Source organism: Carassius carassius, chromosome 3 (assembly GCF_963082965.1).
Source record: "Carassius carassius chromosome 3, fCarCar2.1, whole genome shotgun sequence".
NCBI lineage: Eukaryota > Metazoa > Chordata > Actinopteri > Cypriniformes > Cyprinidae > Carassius > Carassius carassius.
Window position 1 is genome coordinate 13,397,407 of NC_081757.1, and position 22,665 is coordinate 13,420,071.

The 22,665-nt window shown below is 36.4% G+C and overlaps 1 protein-coding gene across 3 annotated transcripts in view; it reads left to right on the forward strand.

The window, feature by feature from the left end:
• The first annotated feature begins 491 nt into the window (after positions 1-491).
• tln2a (talin 2a) overlaps positions 492-22,665 on the forward strand; it is a 50,514-nt gene continuing 28,340 nt past the window's right edge. For 2 of the 3 annotated variants that reach the window (XM_059530028.1, XM_059530029.1), the window contains exons 1-4: positions 492-606; positions 18,685-18,730; positions 21,641-21,807; positions 22,550-22,647. In XM_059530028.1, the coding sequence (XP_059386011.1) occupies positions 21,672-21,807; positions 22,550-22,647 (234 nt within the window). In that variant the 5' untranslated portion in view covers positions 492-606; positions 18,685-18,730; positions 21,641-21,671. The remainder of the gene's footprint in view (positions 607-18,684; positions 18,731-21,640; positions 21,808-22,549; positions 22,648-22,665) is intronic. The other variant, XM_059530030.1, reaches the window with a different exon arrangement.

Genomic DNA, 22,665 nt, shown 5'->3' on the forward strand with positions numbered 1-22,665 from the left:
TATTAAAATTGTACTTGTACTTGTAATTTAACTAATAAAGTATTTATTGAGAAATATAATGGTGAGCAGACTGATTTTTAAGTTGTGTGTTCAGGTGTTGTGTTTGTGGTGCAGGCAGCCTATTCCTTACACTCTCAGAAAAAAAGTAAGCTACCGAATCTGTCACTGGGACGGTGTCCTTTGGAAAATGTAGCTACTGTACTCTTTAGGTACTGTATATACCTTTAATGTATTTGTATGCATATTTTAAGGGTAAATAACATAATGATAGTAAGAAAACCTTTTTAGAAACATTTTATAAATCATTGGTAAATTATGCGAATAAATATTGTATTATATAGTCAAATATACTACTGTACTACAAATTTACCATTTAAAAAATTGACTAATACAAAGCAGATGCCTACTACTCACCAGGACTACATTCCCCAGGATTCCTGTATGCATGACGCATTTCCTCTAGTCCCACCTTTAGTGATCGGCCGGGCTCGGTAAATTCCGTAAATCGAGAAGGGATTTACTCCAAAGAGGCAGGACAAGATCGTAGTTTACTGTGCATCGAGCGGCTGCGAGCTCGCAATGAAACTGCGGTAAACAAACTCACCGGTAAGAACTATTGTGCTCTGATTTCCTTGTTCGGCGAATTGTGCACAGAAATATCCGCGATCGCTGGGTGTTTTAATGTGTTATGAATTAATAGGGCAAAACCGATCTTGCATGCAGTGTTTGAATGGATTGGGATTTAGAGGTGCGTGGAAATAAGCAGTGTGTGCTGGACAGAGACGTGCATAGAGTCCTTATGTCGCATTTGACATGATACACATGCTTCACCAGTTGCAGGAGAATTAATTCAAGCGCACAGTTAATCGATGGGAACACTGCGGGTTTCTGTTTTGTAATTGCTAAGTTTAACTACTTAAACGTTTGTCTCTGAAATGCAGAAAGACGGATGAGGATATTTGCATTAAGGCAAATGTTCGTGTTTGGTTTGTGTTCGCGCTCGTTTTTCTCGAGACACAGGGGCTATGGATGAAATAAAAATGGTTACTTAAAAAACAATAATATATATATATATATATATATATATATATATATATATATATATATATATATATATATATATATATATATATATATATATATGCGCCTATATAATTTTTTTTTTGAGATTTCAAACTTGGCCAGGCTTGCATTGTTTATCTGAATATGCAATGCTTAACTTTTGTGGATTGCAACTAGAAACCGCTATATTCATCGCATTCTGTGTTTGATAAAACGTTGCCATTAATCAATTAATTTCAAAATGAAAAATAGAGGACACTGTAAACAGTACTGTATTTCATATTTTACAAACATGTTTTTTTATATAGCAGAAGTGATCTTTATAAGAATTCATTTGCAGTGTTTTTAATTCGCAACAATAATCATAGGCTAGAGGACTGAATCTTAACGTATCATTTCCAGGCATTTCTCTCTCAATCCGTATTACCACAACCTTTCCATTCTTGCACAGTCCATACTCTGACATTGTTTAAACTACCCACATTCATCTGCAACAGTGGGGTAAAATGCTTTTGTGATGGTCCAGACACATGGAGCCCAGGCTGACGCCACACCCCTCTGTGTCATCACATTTAAACATCCCCTCAGAGCTTTGGAAATTTATACTTGTGGATTCTTCATTGTTCTTTGGATGTTTTGTTTGTCTTTGATCACATTACTCGCCCTTTTACTTAATTTACTTGCTTTTCATTCATTTGCTAAATTGTATATAGCCTATTTCAAGTTGCTCAAACATAAGTCTGTGTTTGCTGATTTTGAAAACAAAGTCAAGCAGTAGGGGAGTTACCTTAGGTTTGAAGTAAAGGTTTTGATTACTCAAATGCATTCGTTTTGTATGTTGGCTATAAACAATACTTGTTCAACGCAGTAATTTCTTACCATGTAGTGACTACAGTTTCATACTGAACAAAACATCTATATTTTATAATGACAATTAGGTTGTGTATTACTTATTTCATGACATGCGTTTTACTGCTTAAAATTAGCTGAAAATCATATTATTATTATTTAGGGTTGTTTTTTTTTTTTGATGATTTCTATTGTGAAGGCTTACCCCATATAATGTTACCACATGTCTCAACATTATGCTACCGTTGTTTTTTATGCTTTGTTATTCTTTTGCCGATTTAAAAACCTATGACAAGGAGCTTTCATTAGTTTCCATTAACAGTAGATAAAACTGTTCATTTTTCTGAGAGCTTCTTTGTGTAGATTAATCATCTGTTTTGTAACTTTTTCTTAAAATAGGCTACTGTTCATTGAAATGCATTTGCATTTATCAGCTTCATCTTTTTTATTGAAATGCTTTTTTATTTGTTTTAGTGAGATTCAGGTAAAGAAGTGTTCTCTTACTTTAACGCTCATGTATGCAGCACATTCTTAAGGTTTTTAAGCACTTTTATGAGTCTGTATAACTCATCCTTGTTGCTAAGTGCTTGTAATCTCTCATTGAAAATGGACTGTGCATTTTATTTTTGTACTTTTTACCTTTTATTAGCAGTGTAGACCTACTTTGCTTTTAAAGTCTTAAGTTCGTCTCACAGCATTCAGTGACCTGAAGGAGACAGACAGGTCTGCTTACTGTTTTATGGGCTGATGGACTGCTGATGCGGATGAATCCAGTAGCTTAAGAAAAGGCATCAAGTAGAGTAAATTCTGCTGTCCTTTTGACAAACTGCAGCTGCTTTTTTTTATTCACAGCTGTCACTTTTATTGGTAGCTTGCCCATGGGTCATACTTTATTGGCAAGGTTCCTTATTCTCAGCATGTTTACACTGTAAAGGTGAACAAGCTCATTGACTTGCTTCTAGCAACTCATCACTTGGCGCTGTCTTCACTCCAACAATGTTCCACTTATTCTTTATTAAAATACCATTTAATTTTGCAAGGCCAGAACCAGGTGAGTGTAAATGTGAACTGTAAATGTTCTCCACACCAAACGTGACTGTAAATAAAGAAATGGGTTCCCTTAATGCTATGGATCAGTTGGTTTCTATAGGCAGAATTAGACATATGTCATATGAGACCAGTGAGTAAAGCGTGCTCTTTTATAATGGAACCTCAAACAGTCTATTTATTCGTTCTCTTTTCTTTAAATTATGAATGGTCCCTTATCATCAAAAGTCCTTTTTGTTTATTTTGCCAGGCACTTGGGATTCAGATAAGCCTGCTGCCCTTTGAACAATATTGCATGAGAAATGAGGTCTGTCTGCTAATCGGACACTTCATTATATATATTGATGTTGACCGAGCAATATGTCAGCCAACAAAGCTTATGAATGTGCATGTTTGCTTTGATTTGAGAAGAATGTTTTTCATGGATAATTGCCACTAATAAAACCTATACTGTTCAAAATTTTCCTGTGACAACAAAGATGAATTTTCAGCAGCCATTACTCCAGTCTTCAGTGTCACAATCGTTTAGAAACCATTAACATGATGCTCAAGAAACATTTCTTGTTATTACAAATGTTGAAACCAGTTTTGTGATGCTTAATTTTTGTGGGAACTGTTTTTTTAGGATTCTCACTATACATTTTTTTTTTTTTGATTCTTTGGTGAATAGTTCAAAAGAATAGAACTTACTTGAAAAAAAAAATCTTCTGTAACATTATAAATGTCTTTACGGTCACATTTGATCATAGTAATGCATCCATTTTGAATAATAGTATTTAAAAAAATCTTACTGACCCTAAACTTTTGAACTGTGGTGTATGTATTAGGCATGTTTCAAGTGCATATACTGTATGCCTTAGTAAATTTAGACCACCAGCAGGGTTAGTATTTTGAAGGGCTTTTTTGTTTGTTTCTTTATTGCTGAACATGAATGATAGTAAGTTTACAGATGTATGTGAGTGCATACTTGTGCATTCAAATAAATCTTAGCACTCGTGCATGTTCGTGCAGAAGTTTCCATTCTACATTTCAGAGAATTACTATGTAAAGAGTCCATGTAAAGATTTGAAATGCTTAGCATATTGTGTGCCACATTGTTACACAAATGTACAACTTTGCACTTTTACAAACCCTCATATCAAATGTCATATCAAACCTGTTTGGTTTTCTGTCTTACACTGTAGACACACACACACACACACACACACACACACACACACACACACACACACAAAACCTTTAGTATTTATTTGTCTATATGACAAGTGCTCTGAACAGAGTGCCAGAGTGCCGTAATCTACTGAAAGTTCTGATAAAATTTGAACTTTCTGCTAAACTCAGTGTTGCATGGAAGCAATAAAGTCATCCTGGATCGGAACAACATGACAGTGAGTAACTGATGACAGATTTTTAATTTTGAGTGAAATATTACTTGAAAACTTAATTTTCACATATTGTTGAGGTGGAAGTTTGACTGCAACTCCTCTTCAAATGTGGTGGTGGTTATAATTAGCAGGGGTGTCGTTGGGTATGCGGGTGTCACATCCTTTAGCTCCAGTGAGTTCTGAGCACGACTGCCAACAGCAACTGATAAAACACTACACCTGCCATCATCCTCTCTTTTTGAACTTTCCTTGTTTTGCCACTCACTCCCATCTGCACCTTCATCTTGAGAGAAAATGCCTAATTGTTTAATTTGGCTTCATAAGTTTCAGTAAAGCTGTAGGTTTGGTTGAGCTGTGACCTCACTAAAACCCTCTACATTTAGAACCTTGGTTACCTCTGTGATAACTTGATAAGAACCAATTATTACAATTGACATTTTTGCCTGTAACTCAAATTTGTGTCTGTATCGGCAGTAATTCACCCAAAAATGAAATTTCTGTCGTTTATAACTTTATAACTTTGTTTGCTCTGTGAAGCATGAAACAAGATATTGTGTAAAATACAACTTTGGAGCCCAATTTCTTCTATTGTATAGATATTAAAAGAATCTTAGATGCCAAACTTTTAAACAGTACTGTAGCTGGTAAATCACAGCCATCTTTCAGTTACATTCAAATGTGTTTATTCCTCAAAATGACCCCTCGATAAAAAATGTTTATCTGTGAAGTGGTGAAGCAGGGCGTTTGGCTCCATATACTGTCAAACACAGAACACCTATTGGAGCCATGCAGTTTGAGTTTGACTCTGGAGGCCTGAGGCTGTTTCTACCCCCACATTCTCTGTGCTGAAAAAGGATCCAGGTCAGTCTGTTATATCGGGAGCTTCTGCTATTGCTGCCTCCCCTTCGGCAGAATGGCTATCAGGCTCGTTGTGATCTCTTGTGCTCACTGTGAGTCAGTTGCCAGAAAGGGCAGGTACAAATCCTATCCAAACTGCTATGAGGGTTCATGCAGGCTTCTTTCACATGAGCACATTCCACTGGAGCCGTAGATGAGTGATCAAAGAAAGGTGCTGAAAGAGAAATACAGTGGTCTGATGGATTGTTGGGCAAGGTTTTAGGTAGAGAATGAGTATCAGGTGCTCATCTGAACAAATAGTTCTGAAGATAAAACCTTCTATGTGTCCTGTCACTTTGAATAGAGTGCTTTCTCTGTCAGGGTATTTTTGGGAATACAGAATATTTTTTGCCCTCTGACATGAGGCTCAATATGGTTACATGAAATCAGAGAGTGGAGAGGGGCTTTTCTGAGCCAGTCTGCAGCTGGCTGGGTGGCGTATGCTGCATAGATCTGACATTCCCAGATTCCCTGTATTGTAACTGGAACAGACTTGACTGTGGTACTGCCATTTCTCCACCTTTACAATGTAAATGGGTTAGATTAAAAGCTGCTCAAACAGTTGTAGTGTCTGTACACGGCTATTTTATAAGTCAGTAGATTTGAAATTGAGATTTTTTTTAAATAATTGTTTGTTGTATGATTTGTATTATGCTTTTGTCATAAATACTACAGTTTATAGGGAAAGTTCACTGAAAAAAATGTACAACCTGCATGACTTAAAAAAAAAAAAAAAAAAAAAACATTGCAATGAAAGTCAAAGGGGTCCAATATTGTTTGGACCTCATTAACTTTCAAAGTATCTTGTTTTGTATTCCACAGACACAACAGATGTAATAATTATCGACTTCTCATATCAACAGAGTTTAAATGTCAATGCATCCCTAGCTGGAACTGAACTTTTAAACGGTTAAAAAATCTAATGTGGAGGAAGGGCTGCATCCTTATATTTACTAAAGAGTTTATGGGATCTAAAACATATACTATATGGACAAATGTATTGGGGCATCTGACTGTTACACTAGCCAGGACTTTAATGAAATTGCATTCTAAATACATAAACATATGTATTTAGATATGTAGTTACCCTCACCCTTTGCAATTATAACAGCTTCAACTCTCCTCGGAAGGTTTTCACAAATTTTAGGAGTATTTGTGTGGGAATCTTTGCCCACAAATCTAGTATCTAGTAGAGCATTTGTGAGGTCAGGCACTTGTGCTGGCTGAGAAGGCCTGGCTCGAAATCTCTGTTCCAGTTCACTCCAAAGGTGTTCGATTGAGCGGAGGTGAGGGCTCTGTCTAGGCCGATCAAATTCTTCCATACCTAACTCACTTGCTTTGTGCGCTGGGGTACAGTCATGCTGGACCTTCCCCAAACTATTCCCAAAAAGTTGAAAACATTGCATTGTCCAAAATGTATGCTGAAGCATTAAGATTTGACTTTACTGGAAGTAAGGGGTCTAGAACAACTCCTGTAAAACAGTCCCATTCCGTAATGTCTTCACCACCAAACTTTACAGTTGGTGCAATGCTGTCAAGCAGGTAATATTCTCCTGGTATCCACCAAACCTATACTCACCCGTCAGTCAAACAGAGAAGGATGATTCGTAACTCAACAGAACACATTTCCACTTCTCCAGAGTCCAGTGGCTTTGTGCTATATGACGCTTGGCATTGTACTTGGTGATGAGAGGCTTGTATGCAGCTGCTCGGTCATGGAAACCCATTCCATGAAGCTCTAGCCACACAGTTTTTGTGCTGATATGCTGGTGAAAGATAGGCATTCTTCAGGTATGGAATCAGCAGAGTGTTGGCAACTCATGCGCTTCAGCACTTTACATGGTCTTATGTAGCTAAGTTGCTTCCACCTTCCAATAAAGCCACTTACAGTTGATTGTGGCTTGGAATATCTAACAAGGATGAGCCATTTCTTCTCACAAATGTTTGTAAATTCTAACACCATGGCTGTGTAGTTGATTTTATACACTTGTGTTAATGGGTCTGATTGAAATAACTGAATGCAATGATTGAGATGTTTCCCAATACCTTTGTCCATATAATGTACATGTAATATGCACAGACTTTAGAGAAGTTGTAAAGAATCAAGAGATAGAACTCTAGATTATTTTGGTACACTATCAACTCATCTTAAGTATTATAAACATGCAAGTTACGTTACATTTATATATCTGTAAATGTGTGTATATATAGCTTGGCAACAGTTCTTTAAATGGACCTCACTAGTCCTTAATGACAGATGGATCTATAGAGTAAACATAGCATGGATAGTGCTTCATCTCAAGACCATTTGCTTCACATGTGTTAGTGTTATTATTTTTTAAAAATGCTTTTTTTAAATCATATTTACCACGTATGTGATTTTGCCCACAATGTGTTTTTGGGAAAGCATGTAATCTGTTTGACATCTATTTGTCCATAAACATTTGTCAGGTTTCAACATTATTTGCCTTAAAAAGCATTGAAGTTTCAGGCTTTTGAAGCACTTATAATAAATGTTGGTAGTGTTTTGCTGCATGAAGATGAGTAGGGGCGGGGGTTTAGCATGTGTCCAATTTTATCTGTCTCTCTGTCTGTCTCTCACTCTCAGTTTACTACCTTCTTGGCCCCCCTCTGTCCTTCTAAAGTTGGAATTTGCCTTGACGTAGAGATGCTAATATTTGTCGACCATCCGTTTAGCCTTCACAGAGCTCGGTGTTGACAGGACATCTGAGTTATAGAGTATGTATGAATGTATTCTTTTATCAAAGGTCAAGGATTGGTAAATCATAAAAGAAGAGTTATTATTTTAAATATTCCTTTTACTTTTGTCCTCCGTGATAAATGAGCGAATGGTGCTTTAACACACTTGATAAACACACTTGATGACAGATAAACTCTTTGTGTTAATACAAGGCCAAATGGAATGTCATCAATAAAAAGAAGTGGAGGATGTGACACGTCTGCTGTTCTTAAACTCGCGATCCTAAAATAGACTTTGTTTACACAAATCCCCACTGCCCATTAGGACAAGATCATGTTGAAGACTATGAGGAGTTTGGAGCCAGATTTGACCTCCTACATGTCCCGTAGCTCTATATAAGGTGATTTGTTGTGTGTTTATTGGTGAGGGCAACACCAGTGGGATTCCAGCTGAGATCTAGTGTTCTGTAGCCACATGGAAATGGAGAAGCAGACCTGGGTGTCCTGCTCCATGAGTGTTACTCCCCCACAAACGTTCTCCCGCTCTCAATGTGAAGCATTTTTTTAAAAAGTGTCTTGATAGCTCCAGCTGGATTCGATTACTTGTGGACAGCTCTGCATTAATGAAATGATTGGAAATAGCCTTTTATTTGCGTGGCATTTTCTTGGAGTTCTCTAATGCTGAACTAACTGGATACAACAGACTAGAGCAGATTATCCAGGCATGTAACTCCTGACTGGCATGTTTACTGGAAGGCTATGTGGTGTAATCCTCTGAGGTGCATATCGTAGTACGGGACATAACGTCCATAACCAGAGCTATGTGATCTGTTACAGCTGTGCGCTCTGAGGTCATAATTGTGGCTCAGGAAATCATATGATCTATACCTTAGATGTGGGAGACATTATGACTGTGTTTCTTCCTGGCAGTGCATAAGTCATTTGTTAAAGTTTGCAGATGCTGCTCTAGTACTTGTACCCTGTTTTAGAATGGAGCACTGCTGGGTCTGCTATACATACTTTATGAGTAATAGCCTCATTAGCTGGCAGTGATTTTAGTTGCTAATCCCCACCATTTCAGTCACAGTTCAGATTAAGCTGTCTAGCGGTGCTCATTTTTCTTTGGGATAGCTGCTTTATGAAAGTGTACAGCATGTTAAGTGTTGCCCCAGTCTTGTTAAACGGCCTGGATTGTCAGTGAAAATACAGTCATTAAACCAGCTAATGACTAGCAGGAGGCTGCTGATTGGCTGCTTGGCTGCAGCAGGAGATGCTTTTGCAGATGTTATTGCTGTTGACTGAAGTCTATTTCCGTTTGCTAACTCTTCACTGTTTGCATAATATGTTTAAGAGGCATTACTTTTGTGCCATAACTGATCTGACTTGCTTTGGAACTAACAACTAATATTGACATGGTTATTATAAGATTTTTATATAGACTTACACAAGTGTTCGAGGATCAGTACAAATTTTTTGCTACTTTTTTGATGAATTGATGTACTTTTATTAAGCACCAAACAAGTGAGTAACTGTTTTCAATATGTGGTCACTATTACTTTGTCTGTTATTACAGATCGTTTCATATATACTGTGTATTTATGTGTTTTTTTTTTACCTAAATCATAGCAGCATTCATCTGTGAAGGTGTAGGATGTCAAACATACACAACTATTGGCAATTATAGTTGTGGGCATTTACTTCCGAGTCTACAATCTGCCAAGCCTATTCAAACCCAGCAATCTGATGAGGGGGGTTTAAACAAGGACAGAAAGTAGCCTATTACTTCTGAATAGTTTTTTTGATGTAAGTAAGTCTTGATAACATTATAAGGGGACCTCAGTACGAAAGGGGACCTCAGAGAACAGTACAAAATAATAAAACAAGGCAGTTCATGACCCCTGTAAGTGATAGTAAATATTTTTATATTGTTGCAAAGGAACTGCATTTAAAAAAAAAAAAAAAAAAAAAAAACACCACTGGCTCTGCACCCCTTTATCTAAATTCATTACTTCAGACTTATGTGCCCTCTAGAAGCTTGCGTTCTGCAAGTGAACGTCACTTGATTGTGCAACCCTCTAACGTTACATTGCGAGTAAATCACTCGCATATGCGACTAAATCTTCACTCTGGGCGACTAAATGATGTCTAAATACTAGCCAATGGCTAATAAATTCTCAGATTTTACTCGCCAGTGTGTGAGTTGGAGACTAAGTATAAGTTTAGTACATATAGTTTCACTCGCCGGTCACTCTGATTGAGTGCTTCATAGTTTCTCTCTCCGTCAAGCGGTCTGTGTGCTATTTTTCAGTTCATCTCAATGGATGCGCAGCATACCTGCATTTAATGTACTCTAATGCATCGGTGCACGACTCACCATCGTTTTGGTGTGAGGAGAGAGCGAGAGAGTCTTACGTGCATGCAGAATTATCGTGCTACATGTAAACGATATTCTTTGTTGTATTTTCCAAATTTTTTAAAGTTTTTAAGAACTGCCGGGTTTTCCAGTAGTCGGCAAAACTAATGCGCAAACGGCATATTCATTGGCTGGTGCTCATCTATTATTGTTCCTGTTTTGATTTCAGCGAATCAGTTCTGAGCGAACGCACACAACCTGAATAATATTCATGAATTCAGCAGCTTGGTTATCCTACGAGCTATACTGTTCTCATTAGCAGAATTCGTATTATTATTATAATTGTTGTTATCTTATCAATATTATTTTTAGTCCCCCCCCCCCCCTTTTTTTTTTTTACAGAGACAATGATGACCGAAAAAGCACCACCACCAGTCCTAAATTCAGTTAAAATGTCTACAGATTCAAACATGGTTACCAAGTTTTAATTCTAATTGCTAAAGTTCTATCATTAAATAATACTTGATTATCCTAATATCATATTATAATGTTTGACTGATGTTAAGAGTGTACTTTCGAGTATTTAAAAAGCTGTGCCATTTTACAAACATATATAGTATTATACATTTATACATTTTATATATATATATATATATCTCAGTCTGGCGAGTAAACAAAACAAATTATTAGTCAATTCAATTGACAAGGTGTCCGTAGAGAGTTGTTTTGCCATCCCAAAAAAGCACTAAATCACTTTCACAGACTTTTAAATTAAATTTTCCCTCCTGGTGGAATTTCCCTCCTCCCGAACTCAATCCCAGCAGCTGAGTCCTTAGCCATCATCAAGAATCGGCTAAAAACACATCTCTTCCATCTTTATTTGACCCTCTAACTTTAGCACTCACTATTCTAATTCTATTCTTAAAAAAAGAAATCCAACTAGCTTTCTAATCTTTTTGTGTTCTATCCGTTTTCTTTTCATTTATTATACAATTAACGAAAGCAACAACAAAAAAGACCTCTAACATTAGCTTGCTATATTCTTTTTCTATTTTATGTTATCTTTTTATTTATTATATTATTTAAAAACACTTGCTACGTGTACTGCGTTTAAGCTAATTGAGACTTGTTGTAGCACTTGTATATCATTGCTCTTTGGTTGATTTTGATTGCTTCCATTGTCCTCATTTGTAAGTTGCTTTGGATAAAAGCGTCTGGTAAATGAATAAATGTAAATGTAAATAAATTATTTTGCTATTTATTCAGAGAACCTTTCACCAAAATATTATGCACAACTGCTTTGAACATTGTTAATGAGAATAAATAATTACTGATCACCAAATCAGCATAAAGTATGAATTCTGAATGATCATGTGATACTGAGGATTCAGCTTTGTCATCACATAAACACATTTCTAGTTAAAATATATTATAGAAAACGATTTCACAATATTACTCTTTTTGATCAAATAAATGAAGCCTTGCTGAGCATAAGAGACTCAAAACCTAAAAAAAACATAGAGACCTGTAACTTTTGAACTGTAATGTATGAAGAAGATATTTCAGATGCTATAGAAATGTTTTTAGGATTTCCGTACTTATAAATGTAACATGCTTTGTCATATAATATGTATTTTATGTAGGGTCCTGATCTACTATACGTAGGTCTTAATCTTTGTCTCTGAAATTGAATCAAATGTAAAGGATTGGGGTATAATTCAGTCTGTGAATGCTGTGCTAGTCTCTACTAGGGTTTTATGTGCATTGAAATGGCTTTGAACCAAGAACACAGACTCTGCAAGTTGCAGACTATAAGTGCACTATAGGTTGATTTCCTCAACGTGTATATTTTAGTTGCTGTACAGAGTGACAAATTTGCTCTGTTTGAGCATCCTGTCCCCAGGCTGAATGATGGAAGACCTGGAAAGTGCTCAGGAAGTAAAGTGAGTGTGTGTGTGCCTGTGCAGGTTTTTTCAATCAAATCCATTTACCCATGTGAAATAGATGTCACACCATGTAGCTGTGTATAACCATGCCAGTCCCCATCATCCACAATGTTAGCGGAACTGGCTGTAAAATAGAAATTTCTCCATTTGTCTGCCCATTTCTTGGAAGGATTATTATTTGAGAATGATGGTTTAATGTGCCCTCCTCCTTTTGAAACCATTCATACACCCCTTTGTCTAGACTCTGTATTCATGCTGCGAGTTGATCTAGCCTGGAAGCTTATTGAGTTTTGCTGATCCAGCAGGAATGTTACTGGTAACAAAACAGATTTGATTTTTTCTGAAACCCAAGAATCTCAGAATGAGCTAATTTTGCGGCTCCGTTACCTTGAATTATTTTTTGGACTAAGTGTTAGCTCAGCTGCAAATGAAAATTGCTTCATCATTTAGTCACCCTCATGTCATTTCATACAGACTTAATGCATCAAAACACAAATATATTTTTAAAGTAACTTATTTCTGTCCCTTTATTGAAAGTCAATTATACCAAAACTTTGATGCTTGAAAACATACATAAAGACACTGTAAATGTAATCCATATCAATCAAGCCGTTTAATTCAAGTCTTCTGAAGAGAGACAGTATGATGCACAGATTTAAGATTTTACTCGCATACCTAGAGCACATTAAAATGCTTAACAGAAGCTCATAGGAGAACCAATGAGGTTTGTTCTTGGACATATAGAAGTTTGTATTTCTGAAAGTTACAGTATGTTTTGAGTCTTATCCCAAAAAATCAATGAGCGATTGCTGTATTGTTGAATACATTATATACTGTAAGTAGGTTGAATATGGACTGAATGTTGCTCTGAGTTAACGTCATCCTGCTTGAACATGCTGCATGTACAGGAGGTGGTTCATTTTGTCTTTCAGTGTTGGTGAGTCATTGTAAAGCTGTCTGACGCACTGATGTGTTGCCAGCACGGTCATGTGAACTTACACCGCCTACACATGCAAGTCAGGCCAGTGATGGCCATGTCTGCTGTTCATCACAGGCCTTTCCGAGCATCACGCTTTAACAGTCGCTCATTTTTTTCCCTCTGTCCATCTCTCCTCCAACTTGTTCATTACTTTCCATAGTGCTCTTGGCATAAAAAGGGTGTCTGAATATTTGTAATTGTGATTTAGTTAAAATGGTTGTTCTGCTACTTTTCATTATTTATAACCATGCTTTGAGTATTATGGTGATTTGTGATCTTCCTTTTGTGATTAAAGGTTTAGTTTGAAAGCTTTTAGATTTCCATCTTGGGATAGATGATGAAGGGCTAATTTTCTGTATCGATTTAAAGGAATAGTACGCCAAAAAATTTCAGTGGGGTCACTCACCCTCGATTTAATCTTCTGTAAGTTTCTTCCATGAAACACAAAGGGAGAATGTTTTGGCAGTCTTTGCCATATGAAAAACACATAATTTAACTTACAATATTCCATTTCAAATGCTGCATCTGAAGTCACATACTGGCAGAGAAGATGCTACATTTGATGAAGAACTTAGGCCCAATCCCCCTTCGCCTACCCCTTCCCCTTGTCCCTTGAAACAGATCGTCAAGTGGTAGGGGAGAAAATATTCCCCTAAGAATTGGGACACCACTACCATGACGTCACACGCCATCATTCGTCGTCTAGCTCTTACAATACACACATATACTGGTGTGCTGGTGTGCATTAGAGTCTTTAATTATCGTTCTGTATTAACGCGCTGCATACTGACACACACACACACATATCGGAAATCGCGCAGCTCACACATCCAGGAGAAAATAAACTTGTCAACGCTGCCCCATGACTTTTATTAAATACAGTTTAAATACTGAATCACTACATTATATTTTCCAGCGACGAGAGGATACAATTGCTGTTTTTAAGTAAACTCACTCTAAAAAGAGAAACGCACAGAGGCGAATACATGTAACTCTCATTTCTTTCTCTCTCCCTCTCTCTCTCTCTCTCTCTCTTGAATAGGCAATATTTGAGAAAATGGTTTAGCGATTTCTAAATATTGGGGGGATTAGCCCCCATCAATGTCTATGGCAGTTATCGCCCTGATCAGACATATGCTGTGGCACTATCATGCCGTCTGTAATGATATGACGTTAGCAAACAGCGATTTTTTGCAAACATTTCTTTGAGTAACATGACCATTAATATTTGGGATGGGACGATAACCGGTTTTATTGATAACCGTGATAAAATGTGCTGAAGGTTAGTAATATCGTTTAAAAATGAATTATCATTAAAACCGTGTTTGATTATCGCGGTTTTAATAACTCACTATTAAATCATGTCCAGCCAGCAACAGTCTGACGCAAGCGCAGCGCACAATGTTTTTTTTGGGTTTTTTTCGAGAAGGAATGGCGAAAGTCAGTGACTTTTCTATGCTTTTCTATGCTTTTCTATGCTTCTACACTTTTCATTGTAAGGAAGGAAATGCCACAGAATTTAATCTTTCTTTAAATTAAGTGCATAGAGTTGCTTGTTTTATTAGTTGTTTGTTGATTATTAAATATAAAACTTGCTGAAATGTTTTCAGTGTGAGCATCAACTATTTTTGAACACTTTCATCTCGTTTCAACAAAACCGTGATAATATTGATAATCGTGATAATTTTAGTCACTATAATCATGATATTAAATTTTCATACCGTCCCATCCCTAATTAATATGAACTCACAATTGAATGTAACATAAAACAAATGATAACTTTTCGTTAAAATCTTTATTTATGCCAAAAAAGCTTACATTTATGTGTCTTTTTGTTCGCTGTAGCAGCCATGTTGCCGAGATAATTCATACCCCTTCGTTTGAAGTGTGGTCCCGAAAAATCTTCGTTTGAAGGGCTGTCTGGTCCTTCCCCTTACCCCTACCCCTCCAACCAAAAGAGAATTGAGACACCCCTACCCCTTCACGTGAATGCGTGAAACGGAGGGGTAGGGGGAAGGTGAAGGGCTAAGGGATAGAATTGGGATTGGGCCTTACTTTGCGAGAGCTTAAAGGGATAATGTCTGTCATTAATTACTCACCCACATGTCATTCAAAACCCGTAAGACCTTTGTCCATCTTTGAAACACAAATTAAGATATTTTTGATGAAATCCAAGAGCTCTCTGATCCTGCATAGATAGCAATGCAACTGACCTGTTCAAAGTCCAGAAATATAGTAAGGTCATCATTAAAATAGTCCATGTGACATCAGTGGTTCAATCTTAATTTTATGATACTTTTTGTGCACAAAGAAAACAAAAATAACTTTATTCAACATTTTTTTTTCTCTTTTGTGTCAACTTCGACACACGTCCACAACAGTACCACAACACATGTGTTTGGTGCAGCGCATCTAGGTTCTACGTCATAACGCCGCCTCCTGCATCAGTGGTAACACACTTATGCATCGTGGTATTTTTGTGAATGCCCGGCGGAGACTAACACGACATAGAAGAATTGTTTAACCAATTCATTGTTTTTGTTTTTTCTTTGTGCACAAAAAGTATTCTCGTAGCCTAATAAAATTACATTTGAACCACTGATGTCACATGGACTATTTTACAGAGGTCCTTACTACATTTCTGGGCCTTGAACTTAGAAGATGCATTGCTGTCTATTAGGGCTGCACAATTAATCAAATTTCTAATCGGGATTACAATTATTGATGCCACAATTACATAATATCATTCAAAGCGGCAAATTAATCGTTCAAAGTCCACTTGTTATTCTGTACGCTTAAGATATGTTTTTTTTTTTCTTTCTGCATGTTATCTTAAGGGGTTTTACCATTGTTTTGGTTTTAGTTTTGGTATAACTTTATAATACCATTCATATTTTTTGCTTTTTTTTTTAAGAATATAATTTAAAGAAGAAACCAGTTCGATGTTTAGTTGACATTTGAGGCTTAATACTATAGAAAAGCACTAAAGGTTTTTCAGTTGGAGTGTTTTCAGCTTATATATAATACTTATATATAAAATACTGCATGCAGTTGCATTAAAAAATGGTATAAACATCGTTCAGTGTAAATTGTGATAATTGTAATTAATAATTGCAATTACAGTTTCAATGGAATAATCGACAATTATGATTTTTGTCATAATCGTGCAGCCCTACTGTCTATACAGGATCAGTAAGTTCTCAGATTTCATCAAAAATATCTTTATTGGCGTTACGAAGATAAACTAAAAGTCTTATGGGTTTGAAACGACGTGAGGGTGATTGATTAATGACAGGATTTTCTTTTTTGGGGGCGAACTATCTCTTTAAACATTATGTTTTGAATTGCATGTTGAATGAATGCAATCTTAAGTGCATTGACATGTTTCATGACTCTGCTCTTGTGACTTAATGGGATATTAATGTGCCCGTCAGATGTCCATTTCAGAATCTCGGTGGAAGTAGTAGGCCACCCGGGTACTTTTCATCTGCTGATTTTTGAATGCTGTGCATTCTGACATACGACTCCTCTGGTGTGTGTTTTTTTTTTTTTGCTTACTATATAGTAGGGAAGTACAGTAGGCATATTTGGACATGGTGAAAATGTAACGCTGTTGTTGTTTGCATAACATTTGTGAGTGTGAGGTTGACGTGATTAATCAGTGTGGAGTAAATGGTCTGTACTGGACTCCTGTTGACCTCTGTAGTGGTTGAATGGCAGCAGCTGCTGCACAGATGTTCCTACCACTCACTGAGGTCATTTACCACACACACAACGCAGCTATATAACCCCCCACCCACCCGCTATCTGGGATAGTCTCAGGCCTAAAAAAAAATTTGTTTGGTTCCGGTTTCCGACCGACCCTGTCAATTTATGTGCGACCCAAATTTATTTTATGAGACTGGGGAAGAACGGTCTTTCACACATCGTTAATTAAATTACAGTTTCCTTTAAATGCTGTTTTACACTTAAGTAATCCGTTAAAAACCATTAAGTATTGCATCAAAACCCTTTAACTGTCAATTCCTAAAGTGAGCTATAACTTAAGGTTTGGAAATCGTAGCATTAAGAGAAACACGGGGGGAGGGGGGGAGTAAACAATATATCGCGGAACAGAGAGGGCACTGACAACATGCTGACAGACAGGACATTAACATTACCAGCTTACTTTTAATATGAAACAAAGTCTCATTTGGTTATTTCACCTTTCAAATGTGGTCATTTTTTAAAGAAATGTAAACAATAAATACCGTTTTGTGGCTCTTGAATGTGTCGAACAGATCGCTGTAAGTTAGATCATCAGTTAAAAACTAACTGATCGTCTCTTGCTTCTAGTTAATTTATAGCATCAAAATCAAATAAACCACATAAATGAACATAACAAAGAATGTTGTTTGACTACAAAAAGATGTCTGTACACTCCGTTTTTCAAGTTCAAATCCTCCATGTTAATCTACTATGAGATCGCCTGTCAAACTCCCGCGAAGGCTTTTTGTGTGTGTGTGTGCGTTTTGCGTGTCTATGGCAACAACAGACTTTAAACGGGAATACAGAATCACTGTCGTAAAAGTACCGGTACACACATTTAAAATCAGCGCGCGTGTGTGTGTGTGTGTGTGTGTGTAAAACTGCCACTGGAGAAAAAAATAAATAAATAAAAAAAATAATAAATCCCTACCGACCAATGACCTCAACTGACAACCAACCGGAACCAAACTTTTTTTTTTTTAGGCCTCATAGTGTGAAGTGTGTGTGTAGTGGTTAACTAGACAGTGTTCAGGAAAAAGTCATGACATTCTTTTGTTTTTTTCAGATTTACAAAATAGCTTGGTTCATCTCTTCTGATTCTTGATATTTCATCCCTCAAGCTGCTATTTTTTTAAGATGCTGCATATGTGTTAAAACGCTGTCTTAAGCTCCAACTTGATTTACTTTCATCTTTAATTTCACCTTTTATTTAATAAGCGCATTTGGTAATTTAGGAGATTTAGTGTAAGCTCTTGACTTTTTAGAGTGTTTAGAGGCCTCTGGCTTTGAGTCAGCTCTGCAATCGAGAGATCATTAGCAGATAGACCTGGGTTAATTACTGCGGCTTTAACTCATTCCTCATGAGGCTCAAACGCATGCGCGCACACACACACACATCACTGGTAGGATTACCATTTTAAATTAGCTGGTTTTCTTTTTTTTTTACTTGCCCATCTGTTATATCTTCCACCTAACATGGTTAATGGGGATAAAATTTAGGATTAATAATAATTCATTTCTATATTGATAATGTAGACTTTTCCTTTGGCAGTTGTGATGGAGGAAGAACTTTTAAAGCTATCATGTGGATAAACCTTGTCAGGCCCAATTCAATATCCATTACTGTGGTTCCATTTGAATTGTCTTTTTAATAGCATTTGTAAAGGTTTTGCTTTCTATTTGCTTGTCTGATCATTGCTCTTTTCACTGTCTCCACAGCTGTGAAGATCTGCAGTGATTCAGAGTTGCATACATCTCATTTACGGTAAGCCAAGCCTTCTGTACCTCTTTCAAATGATTTTTCCCTGAGCTACATACAGTTGTGTTGTTCTTAGGTGTATCTGTAATAAATAAATAAAATAAGACATGTATTTTAACATACAGCAAATAATTTGTCAATCAATAAGTCAATCATTTAAACTAAAAACAATCAATACTGTATGACTTAACTGTTTTTTTCTTCTTCTTTTTTTAAACTGAAGCACTTTCTGTCATTTTATAATTTAATGTAATTAAATGCAGGTTTGATTGGCCAAAACATTTCTTGCTAAGAAAATAAGAAAGCGTGTATTGTTGTGAAGCAGTGTTTTTATTGCTTACTAAAACTTGAGAAACTCTAATTACTAGTATCATAAAAAATAATGAAATAAATTAAAGCTGAAGTGATGAAATGACTAAAACTAAAATAAACATTAATTAATGATGTAGAAATAAACTGATAACAATATATTAAATAATAATAAACTCTAAAATAGTATATGAATAATACTAAAATAACACTATTGTGAAGAGGTATATAAAGAGTATTAATAATTTCTGTTTTACAGGTTCAACTAAGCTAAATTAAATATTTTAAGTTTTATAAATATGGATTGGGCTATTTGAGGAGTTCAGGTTAACTTGAAACTTTGTGGAGGGTGGAGTTTAGCGGTGTAATCATATTTCAGTAGCCCACAGTTACTATAGTAACACCGGTGACAGACATGAGTCACGTCTACATGAGTGTATGACTGAATATAGTCTCACTGATATGAGGCAGTGGAAATAAAAGGTTGTGTTAATTGCATTACTGGCTGCATGTGTGCCTTTCATTACTGTAAGACCTTGAGTGAATAATCAGACTTTAGTCAGACTGCTAACTTGAATGCAGTATGAGATCCTGTTGAAGGTCTATAAATGGAAGGACATTCTCTGGAGTGTTATGATTTTCAGGCTCGCTAGAGACACCGGTGGGCTGGTCGAGTTAGTGCTTGTGGACCTATATACTTGGACACATTGAATCCAGAAGTCTGTGCTGTGCATATAGTGTGATTGTGATAATATACAGGAGAAGTTACAGCTGATCAGGAACTTTAGGAATTTTGTGTTGTTCCAGTGGCACTCAGCATCAAGGGCTGATATATGTTGGGTGTTACTGAATTGAGGTGTTGTATTTAAAGGTAAAGTGTGTCATTTCTGCGGCACCAGAAGGAATTGCGGCAATGTTTCCAAACTTCTTTTCTTAGAATTGCGCCTCCACATAAACACCCTATCTTCTGTATTTTGGACATATAGTCTGTCCCAAACTGGTGGGTAACACACCAAATAAATGGTGTTTTAGTATAAAGTTCTAAGAATCATTTCTGTAATGCATATGTCAGTGTTTTCTTCAGTGCTTCTCTGCTGAATGAATCTCCAGCATAGTGGAAAGCATAGTTTTGAATATGAGGTGGAAATCTAAATTGAATGTGGTTTGACCAAAAGGTTGCTTACTGAAAAGGATTTCCATTTGAAACTGATCTGAAAAAAAGCTTTCTATTTTATTGTCTCCTAGGGCTGCACACAAAAATGTAAACAGTGTGACCAAAGTAGTCTGATTCATATGAAAAATGACCATAGTGAAATTTATTTTATGATTCTTTGATTCAATGAACTCCCAAGTTATTACTTCAGTGATGTCTGTCTTATAATTAATATGCATATCAGACATTGTGTTATGACTATTGCATTTCCAACAATACATTTCCCGAACTATGTATGTTTGTCTTTGATGGCTCGGAGCTCTACAGCTCGTCCCTGACATACTGGGTCAGATCACACTGCCAGTGTTCAGTGTGCCAACTGTGCACAAGGGCATCCTCAGTCCCCACAGACACACACAGACTAAAGATTAGATGCTGAGAGAAACTCGGACTTTAAGGTAATGATTCTGGCTCTTTATTAATTGTAATTATCTTTCTGTTCCAGCAAGGGCTATTTGAACCATGAAGTCTATCCTCTGTCTCATATTATGTTGTGTCTTTTCTGTGTGAAAAACATGAATAAAACTAGTCCGTGTTTCATTAATGTGCAGTTTGGATGGTGCTGAAAGAGTAAAGACAGCTGACTGGGAGTTCAGGTGTTAACAGTGAAATTTGTGTGTGTGTGTGTGTGTGAGAGAGAGAGAGCGAGTGAGAGAGAGAGAGAGAGAGAGAGAGAGAGAGAGAGAGAGAGAGAAAGAAAGGGACAGATTTGAATGTATGTGTATTAGAGGTCAAATCTCTGTGATTGAGTTTGTCCTGATTTAATAAGTAATTTCACTCATGAGTATTAGTATTGGGTGTATAATAAACTGTATGGACCCAGACAGTAATTTTGCTCTCTACGTAAAACATTATTAAGTAAAAGATTTAAAAAATAAAATATTTATAGATTTGTTTTTTTGGTTACACTTTATTTTGAGGTCGAGTTATCACTATTAACAAACCTTTAACTATGACTTTTGCCTCAATAAACTGCTAATTGCAATAAACTGCTAAGTAAATAGTGAATTGGTACCTATACCAGTGTTATTTTATTTTATTTTATTTTTTAAGAATTTACTACTTATTTAGCAAAGATGCATTAAATTCAAATTTTACATTGTTGCAGAAAATATTTGTGGTACAAATTTCAAATATTCACAGTAAAACAGTAAAACCTTACTGACCCCAAACTATTTTTGTATTATTTAGTGAAGTAACACTTTGTTGACAATCCGTATCTGCAGTATCTTAATGATTTAGTAACACTGAAAATGTTTGACAGTATTTGTGTTTACATCTTTTCTGAAACTGTTGATTAGTTCCTAAAATCAGCATCATCTAAACGCGCACACGTTCTCCTGTTTGCTGTCTTCAGTTCTCCATCTTCCTCATTTCCCTCTTTCTCTCCACAGGTGCAGAATCTGTAATCCATAAGCTGACAGGATGGTGGCGCTGTCTCTGAAGATCTGTGTGAGACAGTGTAATGTGGTGAAGACGATGCAGTTTGAGCCATCAACGGCTGTGTACGATGCATGTCGGGTCATCAGAGAGAGGGTTCCAGAAGCCCAGACAGGACAAGGTGGGATACCTTTCTTTCTATGTTCTTTGTAGTATATCTATGGAAGTATGGAAGTCCTATATATATATATATATATTTGTTTTGTTTTGAAAAGCTTGTTATTGTTGCTGTTTACCTCATGTCATGCTATGGAGGATTTCTTTATTATTATAATTTTTTCTTTATAATTTGATTCCTTACTGTTTGCTAAACATTCTGTAATTTATTAGTCTGTATATAATACAGCATGTGGTGCATTTATGCCATGCCTCATCTTATTATTAATTTTTGTCAATAAACATTATGTAAGCTGTGGCCTATTGTTTTATTGTTGTTGTGCTTTTTAACAATTATCTTTTCTTCTCAAAGGTGACACCAAGTTCGCAAATTTGAAAGTGAAAGCGCACTATATCGTTATAACACAGCACAAGAGAAATTCCTGTTCACAAAATTTGAATAACAAACAATGATGATGAAAAAGAACGAGTTGAAAGTTGAACACTTTGGTTACCATATAACTATGAACTATGATAAAAGTTTGTCAGCATCCATTGATTAATCCCATGTTGTAGCAAAAAATAATTGTACCTAATTATGTGCTCATGCGACCAACTAAGAAAGTTAGTCACAAAAGAGTGACCAGTGGGAAGAATGATCCTAGAGCCCTGTATATATCAGTGTTTACAGTGATTGCAAATCTAGTTGCTGAAATTATATCATTTTGCCAAGTGCAAGTTCTTAAACAGTGTCTGTTGTTTCTCAGCTTCAGAATATGGGCTGTTTCTGTCAGATGAAGACCCCAGGAAAGGCATCTGGCTGGAAGGAGGCCGGACGCTGGACTATTACATGCTGAGAAATGGGGTTAGGCCTTTGATCTTC